The following is a 12,260-nucleotide window of genomic DNA, read 5'->3' as shown; positions in this document are numbered from 1 at the left end:
AATGTACACGAGCGTGACCCTTAGTTCCCAAAGTGAGTGCATCTGTTCCAGGGTAGATGCCGCATTGAGACACTGAGTCCATGCTGAGAATAATGAAATGTTAGAAGTGAAGAAGTGTTAGCATGAGCATAGAAGGATCAGAAGTCACATACTTACTCATTTAAGCAAACTGTGGCCTATGAACCACATCTGGACTCTGTATCTAAGAATGCTGCCTAAGAGCTAAGAATGTAAGAATGGTTTTATATTTCTAAAGGGTTTTAAGGAAAAAATGTAGGACAGAGACTGTTTTGCTGGTAAAGCCCAATATTTACTGTGTGGCATTTGATAGAACAAAGTTTGCCAAGCCCTGATTTATAGAATTAAGAATCAGATTACTGAGCTGGCTAAAGCTGGGTAGGCATGGAGACCATGTCTTTCTTACATAACTAAATATTCCCAGTGCCTACTATGATAGGTGTAATAAAATTTTTGAATTAATATATGCCAGGAAGCATGCCTGACTCTTGTTACATGTTTATGTATAAGATAAACATTAGACTGATAATTTTATTTCCTGGTTACTAATACAATGTTGCTATGGAATGATAATAGGGTTTTTATTCTTGAATCTTTGCACTGTCCTTCCTATATTCCGAATTAAGAGAAAAGTTGTCTTGAAATAGTGATGTAGATTTTCATGTAAATATGCGTGTACTTTTCAAATTTAAGGTGTATTTTCTGTCAGATTAAAAATGCTTTGGATCAAGCTGAGCATGGTGGCACATGGCTGTATTCCTAGCACTTGGGAGGCTGAGGCAGGAGGATCGTTGCAAGTTCGAGACCAGCCTGAGCTACAAAGTGAGCTCAGGCTAGCTTGAATTGCATAGCGAGACCCTGTCTCAAAAAGACCCCCCCCCAAAAAAAAAGCTTTGGATCAACTGCACATAGTTCTCCAAAGACTAACAAGAAGTTGAATTGTTTATTCTTTCTAATTTCTTTCTTTGGACCTCCTTACCCTCCTCCTCTCACCAGACAAATCTGCTGTGTTTTCATGTGCAGGAGGCATTCCATGTGGCTAAAATGGCATTCAGACACTTCAAGATCCGGGTGAGGAAGTCAATGACACCATCTTACGTGGGGTCGAATGACTTTGAGAATGCTGTCATGGACTATATTGTTTGCCATCTTGATCTATATGATTCCCAAAATAGTGTTAATGTAAGTATTAGGTCTCTCGTTAGGACCAGTTGGTGACTAATGAAGTTTCTATTGGACACTGATAAATCAGGAACCCATCAACTATTTAGTATTGCTTTTCTATATAATGGAAACAAGGAACAGAATTTAATTCAGTTTGTTTCCCTAGTCGCTGTTGGCTACTTTTTAAAAGACATTTTTACGGAGAAAGCTGTTTTACTCTTATTATTCTGTTAGATGGGTCTTTAAGATTGGGAGGTAGAGTATCACAGTTCTTGAGAGCACGCGCTTTGAGAAGTAAGTGTGGCTTTGCCCTCTGACTCTGCCACTTGATTACTGTGTGATCTCTCTTCTTTCATTTTTTAATCTTTATATGGGAGCAGCAGCGGTTACCTCATAGAGTTAGTGAGAGGATTACATGACAGAAAGCAGGTTCCTTGCTTAGTACAAGGCTTGGTACATAGCGATCACTCATTAAAAGTAAGCTATTTTAATTATTATTATGGATTAGGAGCAAGTCGGAGTTCCATGCTGAAACCTGTTCACTCACCCAGAACAGAAAGAACAAGAAAATGGTTTGCAAAGAGAAGTTGCGGGTGTTTTCCCCTTAGTTTTAGAGGGGCTTTCTTGGGCACTTGCATGTCTGTGCTGTGCTGTCTCCCCCTTTTATTAATGACGGCATCCTCTTCCTTGTAGGATATATACTGTCGCCCTAGCTTAACTTATTATTCCATGCTCTTTTCCTACTTCCCATCGATCGCAATGATAGTAGAGTCCCAGGTTGTGAGGCGTCTTGTCACAAGTTGGCAACCAGTTAATGCCATCTTTGGTTTTGCAGGATGTGATCCGTGCCATGAATGTCAACCCCAAGATCTCATTTCCTCCCGAAGTCGACTTTGGCCTCCTCAGTGAATTCATCCAGGAGATATGCTGTATTGCCTTTGCCATGCAGTCGCTGGAACCGCCCCTTGACGTCGCCTTTGGGGCCGATGGAGAGATTTTTAATGATAGCAAGTAAGAGACCTAGAAGCAGAAGCTACGGGGCCCCTCACTCGTGCTGTCTCTGTTCCCTGAGAATACTTTGGAGGAAGGAACGCTGGGTGGGGGACATCAACAGCCAGCACTTGTTTCCCAGGATGTGCCGTGTGCTGTCTTCTGTTCCTGGGCCCATCCTCCTCCACTGGGCGCCGTGGCTGCTAGGGAGAGCTAAAGCATACCTGGAGCCTGTCTGGGACAGTTTAAAAGAAAGGAGCTTTGTAAACACAGATGTGTATAACTTTTTTAGTGCATTATTTAGGCCAGGGTTCTCCATGTATGTGGGTCACCTGCATCAGAATCACTCAAAGTACTTATTAAAAATGCACAGTCCTGCCCCACATTCCATGGTGTTCCGCCCAGCAGGTCCACAGCAGAGCTCGGGAGGCTGCAGTCGAACAGTGCCCAGGTCTGCCTAATGCACACTCATGTTGGTAGTGAGGGCTCTGGGTTCTTACCTGGGATCATTGCTTTCTACTTAGTTTTGCCTGGTAAATATTCTCCTTATAAATCCGGGGAAACTAAATTAAAACATTAATTGAAATTAAATGAAATGTTAGCAATAGGAAGAGATCAAGTTAATGGTTAGGCATAGCAGCTCTGTCTCAGGCTGCTTTCACCACCTACGAGCTATGTGATTCCAGGTGTGGTATGCATTCTATTACTTATGAGGTTAGCTGAGAGAACTTAGATAAAGTGCACTGGGTGTTGCCTGGCATGCAGTGAATGCTCAGGAAGTAGAGGCTGTGGCTCTTGGTTTATCTGTAGAGTTAGGAGGATAACCTAATATTCCAGCAAGCTTGTTGATGATGGAGACCATATTCCTTTCTTTCATTCAGGTGATTACAGGCAGATGACAGCAGGCCTGGGCTTTCTGGTTGCCTTATAGCACATCCCTGATCTTTTTCTAGTTTCTTCCAGGTCATGGACCCAACATGCATCCACTTGTGGAAGAGCAGGAAATTAGAACATTACCCTGCAGCTGGATCTTTCATTATTCTCTTCTAGAGCATATTATCATCATCCATCTTCCCTGGTTTCTCTCCCCTTGGGAGGATGGATAGTACTACTTGGAAATGCTCACTCATTTAATTTGTGGAATCTGCACATTTCACACACCTCTGTTGGACCTCCTGATTACACATATACCTTTAACCAGTGGGCAAAACGCTGTCTTTTGTGCCTGTCTTTCTGTGCAGTAGAAGCTGGAATTCCTAGAAATGACTGGATTTGATTTAACGGTCAACCCTCTGTATCTATGGATTTCCCTTGTGCAGAGTCAACCAACTAGGGACTGAAAATATTTAGGGGAAATTTGCTTCCGTATTGAACGTATAAAGAATGTTTTTCTTGTTACTCTCTAAACAATGCAGGGTACCAACTGTTTACATGACAGTTACATTGCATTAGGTATTATAAGCAATCTGGAGATGATTTAAAGTATACAGGAGGATTGTGTAGGTTATATGCAAATACTGTGCCATTTTATTTTTTTTTATTTTTTATTTTTTTGGTTTTTCTCCGGTACCAGGAACTGAACTCACGACCTTGCGCTTGCCAGGCAGGCGCTTTGCCGCTGAGCTAAATCCCCAGCCCCTTGTGCCATTTTAATAAGGGACTTGAGCATCTGTAGATTTTTGTTATCCTTGAGGGGTCCTGGAACCACACTCTGCACAAGGGACCACTACACTTCTGAAATTTCACTAAACAAGCCGAATCCTTTGTCACCTGCCACCCCTTCACACATTTGTGAAATATGATTTCACACATCAAGCAAATCCTCCTCTTTGGCTTCATGGCTTTGGGTTTTTTTCAAATGGAGTGAGTTAGAGACTTTTTAGAAATAGATCTGTTTCCTTGGCCTGTGCTTCATGCTTTGCTGAATGTTCCTTTTAACAAGTGTCCACTCTAGTTTGAACCAACCAATTGAGATGGACTAACACCCTTTTAATTCTTATTCCTTATTAGTTCAGCTAGTTTACAGTTTTTTACTTTCTTGTTTAAGCCTTAAAACATAGTTGACTCATTTGAGTACAACTGAAACATTCTGTTTTATCTTCAGTTATGCCGTGACTAAGCTATGTATTTCCTCTATTTATGCAGTTAAATGCTTTTTAGACTTCACTGCAGGATTGCATACGTATTCATAATGTATTTGACCTGATTCTATCCAACTATTTCTGGACTGTTTTATTATATTTTTTGATACTAATTCTTATTTTTCCTATTCACCCCCACCTTTGAGCATATTTTTTATGTTTCATACACATCACTGATAAACATTTGGACTTACAGATTGAAAGAGAGTCCTCAGATCCTCACCAGGTTGTTAGTGATATATTAAAATTATCTCTCCTCAGATAGGATCATCAAACATGCTTCTGGTCCACCTACTTTTAACCTGCTTAACCCACCTATATTTCTTCCATTTGTTCCCACAGAGGTAGCAGGACAAGTCTTATAAGAAGTCTTACGGGACTTCAGAAGTCTGTGTTGCTAGCGTGTCCCTATATTACAACTGTTACAGTCCTGAGGAGAGAAGAAATAAGATTAGTTGACATGAGCTGGTCTCAGTGAGTCAATGCTCGGTCCTAGATTTCATTAGTTCCTATTTTAAGAGCCACCACTATCTCTTTAATAACAGAATCTGAATCCATATTTATCTAGATCTAACATAAAATATGGAACTTTACACTGAGGCTCCTCCCAGTTATGCTGCCTCATGGCTTAACTTCTTTTTCTGTTCTTTCGTGAATTTACACAGGTACCGCCGCAGCTATGACTCCGACTTCACGGCTCCCTTGGTCTTCTATCACGTGTGGCCTGCTCTCATGGAGAACGACGGTGTCATTATGAAGGGAGAAGCCGTCACCAAGAGAGGGGCTCTTGTACGGTGGCCTTGCATAGTGACAGTTTATCCCCACTGTTCGATTCACAAGTTTGAGAACATTTATAAACCCAAAGATTACATAAAAGAAGTTGATAAAGAGCAGTTTGATAAGGTGTCATACAAAGGAGAAGCAGGAGATGGCTTTGGAAAGGCAGCTTCTTTTCTTTGGGTTTTCCACGATTCCTCACAATTAACTGGCTGTAGTTTTGTTGTTGCTCTGTTTGTCAGATACACCTAGTCATAGTAACATCCTCCGTCGTAGACATAGTGTGATATCGTAAGTGCAGTGCTCTTTGCCCACATCACCCTGGAGGCTTTCTGTAACAGTGTTTAAACATGATCAGTCAGCTTTGAGGAAACTGTTGGCCAGTTTTTACTGATAATTCTCTGTTTTGGGAGACTATAACTGTACTCTGCTTTTCTCTCCTTTGTACGATATGTAGGGAGAGCAGGATGGGGAAAAGGGGTTTCTCCACAGAGCTGGTGTGGGGAGGGTCAGTCAGTTCTGGGAGGTTGCTTCTTACAGACACTGGCTAGAAAAGGTTTAGAACATGCTAGATAATTGAGCAGTCTTCAAAATGAAGTTTTAGGTGTATAAGTGGATGCCTGTTGTAGTAGGAATTGTGTGCTGGAACCGGTGGCCCCCGGTCCTTAGATAATCTGCATAGTTCACGGAATGTAGTATTTACCTTTGCCTTCCCTAGAAAGAGTTAGTTAGATTGTGAAGGCAAGCGCCTTAGTCCAAAGCAAGGCCGCTGTCTGTGGGGTCTCTCATCCTACGCTCTTGGAGCTGGACAGTAGGGGAAGTGCTTCATGGCAGCATGTAGTGGAGAAGGGGAGTAGTTTATTTTTAAAGAATTTAAGAAAAGGGTTTTTGTAGCTTAAAAATTCCATTACAGTGACTACGATTCAATAAAACGTGTTGTGCTGTGAAAGTTGAGCCCGTTAAAACTGGGTTCTTTTGATGTGACAACCCCCACACTCTACACTGAATGATCTCATGAAATATGCTTCTTGCCTCTGCACCAATCACTCATTACTAAGAAACTCTTACCTGCAGTGGAGAGAGAAGAAACAGCCGCTGTCTGCTGTACATCAAATAGCACTGCCTTTTTAACCTTCTTCTTCTGCCCCATCAAACATGTCACCGACATGTGCCCAAGCTTAAACCCCCAAACAGAATGGAAATACCCTAAAAGGAAGAGTGTGGAAAAGAAAAAAGTTGAACGAAGGGAACTTTTCAGGCAGGATTTTACTTGTAAAATCTCATTTTAGTGAATATAATTTTCTTTCTTTGCAAAGATTATTGGTACACAATAAGACGAGCACATATGTAATATGTAAAATTTGATATATAATTCTCTCATTTACTTAACTGAAGAATGGGTGGGAGCAGTTATGTTTTATTAATTTGATTTGATGATATTTACTTATTCAGTAGTTATTTATGACCCAAGTACCGTATTTAGGTGCTAGGGGATTTGACAGTGAGTAAAACAGACGCAAATCCCTGCCCACCTGGATCTCACATTCGCTAACACGTGCAAACTCAGGTGTTAGATTTCCAACAGCTTACTCATGAAACACTCTACTGCCATCAAGAATGGGAACATCCCGTGTTCATCATAGTGGTATTTTATTTGAGAAGCTGTTGCTCCATACCGGGCGGCTTTAGGAAATGAAGGGAGCACAGCTCGTGCTGATAGTCAGTCACAGGAAGGTGCAATCCTGTCAGCGAGGCTGGCGTTGGATGGCGTGTGTGTGCTGTGTCAGCGAGGCTGGCGTTGGATGGCGTGTGTGTGCTGTGTCAAGCCATGACAGCCTTTGGGCGCTCTAACTTTTTCTGTCTTTTTTTTTTTAGTGGAATTCGGTGCGTCCCCTAAGTCGCTGTCGAAGCAGGAGTTTAAGTCCCATTTACTCCCGTAACCGCATTGGTTTAAGCACGGTACTTATCTGTCTAATCATTTTTACACAAAACTTTTCATGGTTGACGCTGAATTTGGTTCAACATGTAAAAGAGGTGATTAGAGGGCTATAAGTAGAAAGACATGTAAAAGAGGTGATTAGAGGGCTATAAGTAGAAAGACATCCTGTTAGAATAACACTAACCTCAAAGTGATTTTTTTTTTGGTAGCGGGAATTGAACTCAGGACCTTGTGCTTGCCAGGCAGATGCTATGCCACGGAGCTATATCCCTGGCCCCTCAAAGTCATTTTTATACTACTGTGGGCTAGAGAACTTACTATTCTGTAAAGAAAAAGTAGAGTTTTTATTTTTGTTTTTAGTTAGTTCAAGGAGTAATAGACCTTATTTTTTTTTTTTAGACCTTACTTTGTAGTTTTATTATCTTTGAATGAAATGAGCTATTCCAGATCTGAACAGAGCGGGGGACATCTTAGCTGATCTGAGCACAGGTTTTTTGGTTCTTCTGATAGCAATGCTCTAAAAAGAACATTGAAGGTATTAATTTGTCCCTAACTTCAAAGTAGGAAGCATAAGGTTAGTTTCCTTGCCTATTAGTCTTTGGATGGACTACTAATACTTTTATCAGGTTAAAAAATAACAGCAAAAATATCTCTCAACACTTTGGAGATAATAGCCCTAACGATATCATTATGATTCACCACTTTCCATTCAGCAAGTAATATTTAGTCAGTGTCTTTGAACACAGGCCTGGGCCAAGACATGTGGGTGTCAGATTGTTTGTTCTTCCTTCAAATAAAAATTCTTTAAATATGTGTCCCACGTATTTTAGAAGACAGAACGGTAAAGGAAAGCTGTATTTGGCAGTGCTCCACGTCTCTGAAATTGCCTCTAGCAGTTGCAACGTAGCCCTCAAGTGGCAAAACCTGAGCAAAACAAAGCACACCCCCCAGGACCTGCGCAGCTGGCGAGACCTGCCTTTCTCACCCGGTTTAGCAAGCGCCTGTTACTTCTCAAGCAGGCCTCTCCGTAAAACACTCCTTGTGCATTTGGTGGCTGCCAACTTGGGGAAGGACACAGAAGTGATGAGACATGGGCTTTGCCCTGAATGGATCTGCACAGAGGAAGATCAGTGGATTTAAACAAATTAACTGAATGTGGTGTAAATTCATGTGTTCACAATATGATGCAGTGCAGTACAGTCTACAGCACAGGCTAAAGCATGACAGCGAACCTGTTCGAGACAGTGCCCAAACTGCAACCCAGAGCCCGCTTATCACAAAGCACCAACGCTGCAGTAAACCTGAGCACTGAGGTTTTAGTTTAGAAGAAACCACTCGTGCAGTAACATCTGTCTTAAAAAAGCACCTGTGCCGTAGGTTCGCCGTCCCTGAACTAGCGCCATGGTGGTGAGGAGAGGGCTCATGGTGGGCCTGACATTTGACTTGGTCTTATAGAGGAAGTGGGCTTTCTGTGGGCTGGGAACATGGGAAGAAGTAAACCTGGGGAGAAAGTCACCTAAAAAGTGCTGGGGAAGTAGAAAAGGCATGCATCTGACACAGTTATTTTGCTTCTGGGGATTTTAATATAATTTAATTATATTCATAAATGAATATTTACAGTAGATAAAAATAAAGGGACATCTTGAGAACACTATACTAGAGAACTCACAGGTCTCCCCGTTCCAAGAGGAAATGGCCTAGCAGAGGAAATGGTAATATTAGACACCATGTGTGCTGCAGACCTGGCGGACGTTAAACCTGGGCCGCAGAAGGAAGTTTAAGGATGGGAGTGTTCTGTGTATCTGAACCTTGTTCTCTCCATTTTGTACTCTGTGCTTAGGGAGAACAAAGTAATCTAAACTTTAGATGAGGAAATAAAATGTATTCTCCAAGGCAAAACTGCTGCCAACTTTCGTTCTCTTTCCATCATCCTCTCCCTACAAGACGGGGTGTACCTGCGAAATACAATGCAGCTATTAAGAAAAGCAGCTGTTTTTGGTTAGTTTCTTTTTTTTTTCTTGGCTTGCTTAAGCGCTTGACTCATCCAGAGTAGGTTACATCTTTATGAGCACCTAAAGTGTTTGGAAGCTCAGACCAAAACTGATGCCTGTCGCCAAGATCAGGCCTGTAGTAATAGCGTGGTGGCTTCTGCTTGGGAAAGTAGAGATGAGAATAAAAAATGATTTTTTCACCGGGGTATAGCTCCGCTACACAGTGCCTGCCTGGCAAGCACCAGGTCCTGAGTTCAATTTCCCAGTACCCGCCCCCCAAAAAAACCAATTAAAAGAGATTTTTTCCTGGCTGCTCAGTGCTTAACAGAGCAAAGTTTTGGACACAGGGGCGTCTGCCAGAAATTACATCTTCACTGTAGCTTTTATTAACTGTAATAATAGTTACGTTCTGGAAAGCGTTGGATTCAGTATGGCTGCTCTTAGGTCATTGTGCCTACCTTTAATTAATAATGTGATTTAAACCAAATCGAGCTCCCATTTACTGCAAAAAATTTAAAAGAAATCAGAAGGGTCACTCTGAGTGGCGGGGGTCAGGCGGAGTGATTACACTGTAGTTCTCAAGTGCCTCACACAACTAATTAGCTACTGGTAGGGAAAATAATGTCAGAAAGACTTATCCTTTGAGCTTCGTTATTTTGTAGTTCATACTACACTTCCATGTTTTCCAGATATCTCGAAGTCGGAGCCCTTCTCCCACAAGATGCCTGTTGCCAAGTGAGTGGACAGTTAAGATGGATCAAGTTTCCTGCTCCCTAATGCTCTTTCTAGTACTCAGCAGTATGCAGCAAGATGAACGGTCTCCTGGAGGGAGTCTTCTCCCTCTGCCTCCCAGCGTTCATCACGGGGCCCTTTTGATGCTGGTGCCTGTGGGTTAAGCGGAAGGAGCTTGCAGTGGGGGTGGTATAATTACGCTAAGCCTAGACTGATCACTCCTTTTGGATTTAGACGCTTGGGAAAGAAATCTAAAAAGTAATCATAATTACGAATTGTCTCTCTTTCTCCCTAGGGTTTTAAAGCCACCAGATGTGTTCCTTTGCCACAGTTGATCGTAGCAGCCGCCTTCCTCAGAGGCTCCGCCCACCTGCCTCATGTGCCTCCAGCCTCACTTAACATGATGTGAAAAGTGTTAAATGCTTTGGCTTAGCACGTTTGTAACTTCAGATGTATCGTATTTTATTTTATTTTATAGACACAGATTCCACCAACTTCATAAAAATGATTGCGTAGGTATTTAGGATCATACTCATTTGAAGCAAAGTCCATCATGAAGTTTCAGGATTTCCAGTCTGTAATATGAGCCTCTATCGCAGTTACCTGAACAAAAGTGGACAGTCTTTACCATGTTGAGTTCAAAAGAAAAGAATCATTTCACTTACAGATTGAGGATAAATGTTACCATTGTTGGTATCAGGTTTTAACCTGACACTGACATTGGGCATTTTAATAGCCTTTTAAGGTTTGGAAGACAACCTCAGTCTCAGATTGGGATAGTTACAGATCGGTGTCAGGGACTCCGGGCTCAATGCAGAAGGTGATAATTTAAAAGAAGACAGTTAACTTGCCTGTGTGTTCTTACTTTGAGAGCTCCTGGCTTGAGTTTGTGAAATACTGACCACTGAAGCTACTTATTTGAGAGAAGTTTCTTGCTTCAAAAGTGCAGAACAGTGGTTTGAGTAGAAGTCACCCTTGAGATAAATGTTAATCACTTTGTGTTTACCCGCTAGGAATGTTTCGCTGTTTTAATGCATATTCCCTGGGGTATGATGTTTACCTATTCTACCCATTTGTTTGCAAATTCAGACCTCCTGTGACCTCATCTGACTGGAAGTGTCTGAGCTCAAGTCCTAGAACTAGGGGCATCACTTAGTGATTATAAATTGAGCTTATCTCCCTTGACTTCTTCCTGCGATGTGCTCTTAAAAATTCACATTCAAGATAAGAATAACTGTTGTTTTCTTTAGGTAAAGTTTTTTCTATTTTTCCTTTTTCTCCTACTTTAAAGCCAGCCTTACACACAAGCTTCACTACTGTTGACTGCTTTTTCCATTTACCTTTCAGAGACCCACTTTGAATTGGCCAAAACTCAATTTGCATAAGCTCAGTGCCAAATCCAGCACCAAAAACATCCAGAAACAACTTCTGTAGAATGTCGTACCTCTGTGCTGGGTGCTGGAAGCGGGTAGAAGGACGCCCTCGTCCTTGCCCCTTCTGGCGCAGTGGTCAGCAGCTTAATCTGAGTGGGATTTCAACTTCTCTCCCTCTTGGTGCGTTTGTGGCATCATCTCTGCGAGGCCAGGTGGTGTGCTGGAAGGGGCACTTGGTGTCTGGAGAGCCCCTGGCCCTCCTTGGTCATGTACTTGCTGTGTAACCTCGAGCTGGTTCCTTCTCAAGTGCATGGTAGAGCAAGCAGGTTGGATGAAATTAGTGGTTCTCATAACCCTACTAGGCCCAGTGTCTCTTTTCTAGCACACGTTTTATTCTGGATATCTTGGAATGAAAGCCAGAGTTAGCTGTCTGTACACACATTTAACTTACACTGTGAATGTAATACTGTTACTGTAAAACAAAGCACAGAAAAGAAAGTGATTTTGAATGAAATATATTTCAATAAAAAGCGTGGGAAGTAGTAAGTTAGAAACAAGGGCACTGCATCACTCCCATCTCTACATTCAACTGTAAACCTTACCCCACCCTCACAGTTACGCACGCTCCCGTAGTCCTCAGACTGGGAAGTCGCGTGAGTCCCCTCCCCTCTGTCCATTCAGCATGGACGCGAGACCGCCCTGATTATTATTCAGGGTTAGTGTTGGGAGGTTGCACAGATGCTGACATAGAAAAGAGGAACAGCGGGAGGCACCTAAGACCAGTGGGCGTCTGACCCTAAAATACTGGAAGCCTGAGTTACAAAGCCTTCTTTTGCCACATGGCCCTTCTGCCCATTCCTGCTGCTGCCCATGATCTTTAATAAACATACTGCATACTATGAGGTGTATGCTTGGCAATTCTTTCCTTGTTGGACATAAGAACCTGGACTATCTTTGGCCCACTCAACTGTAGCATCTGGCGAGCCAACCAGGATGACTGTAGCAAGCCTTGGGAGACCTCACCGAGCACCAGAGGCCTTTGGAGACCTTGGCAAAAGTGGGCAACCAGACAACCCGACCAGCGAAGAAGGCAGCTCCTCAATCTGCTGGGAGGTTCTCTCTCTTCCCCTTTCTG

At 42.4% G+C, this 12,260-nt stretch overlaps 1 protein-coding gene across 2 annotated transcripts in view; it reads left to right on the top strand.

Annotated features, from left to right (window-relative positions):
* Positions 1–12,029, top strand: part of Spata18 (spermatogenesis associated 18) — a gene marked incomplete at its 5' end in the record, with an annotated part of 35,998 nt that extends 23,969 nt beyond the window's left edge. For both annotated transcript variants that reach the window (XM_013518528.1, XM_013518527.1), the window contains 6 exon segments: positions 1,042–1,200; positions 2,018–2,193; positions 4,979–5,102; positions 6,966–7,049; positions 9,710–9,755; positions 10,048–12,029. In XM_013518528.1, the coding sequence (XP_013373982.1) occupies positions 1,042–1,200; positions 2,018–2,193; positions 4,979–5,102; positions 6,966–7,049; positions 9,710–9,755; positions 10,048–10,055 (597 nt within the window).
* Positions 12,030–12,260: the final 231 nt, after the last annotated feature.

The sequence above is a fragment of the Chinchilla lanigera genome, unplaced genomic scaffold (assembly GCF_000276665.1).
Source record: "Chinchilla lanigera isolate Chin_1 unplaced genomic scaffold, ChiLan1.0 scaffold00046, whole genome shotgun sequence".
Lineage (NCBI taxonomy): Eukaryota > Metazoa > Chordata > Mammalia > Rodentia > Chinchillidae > Chinchilla > Chinchilla lanigera.
This window is presented reverse-complemented; position numbering and strand designations above follow the sequence as displayed.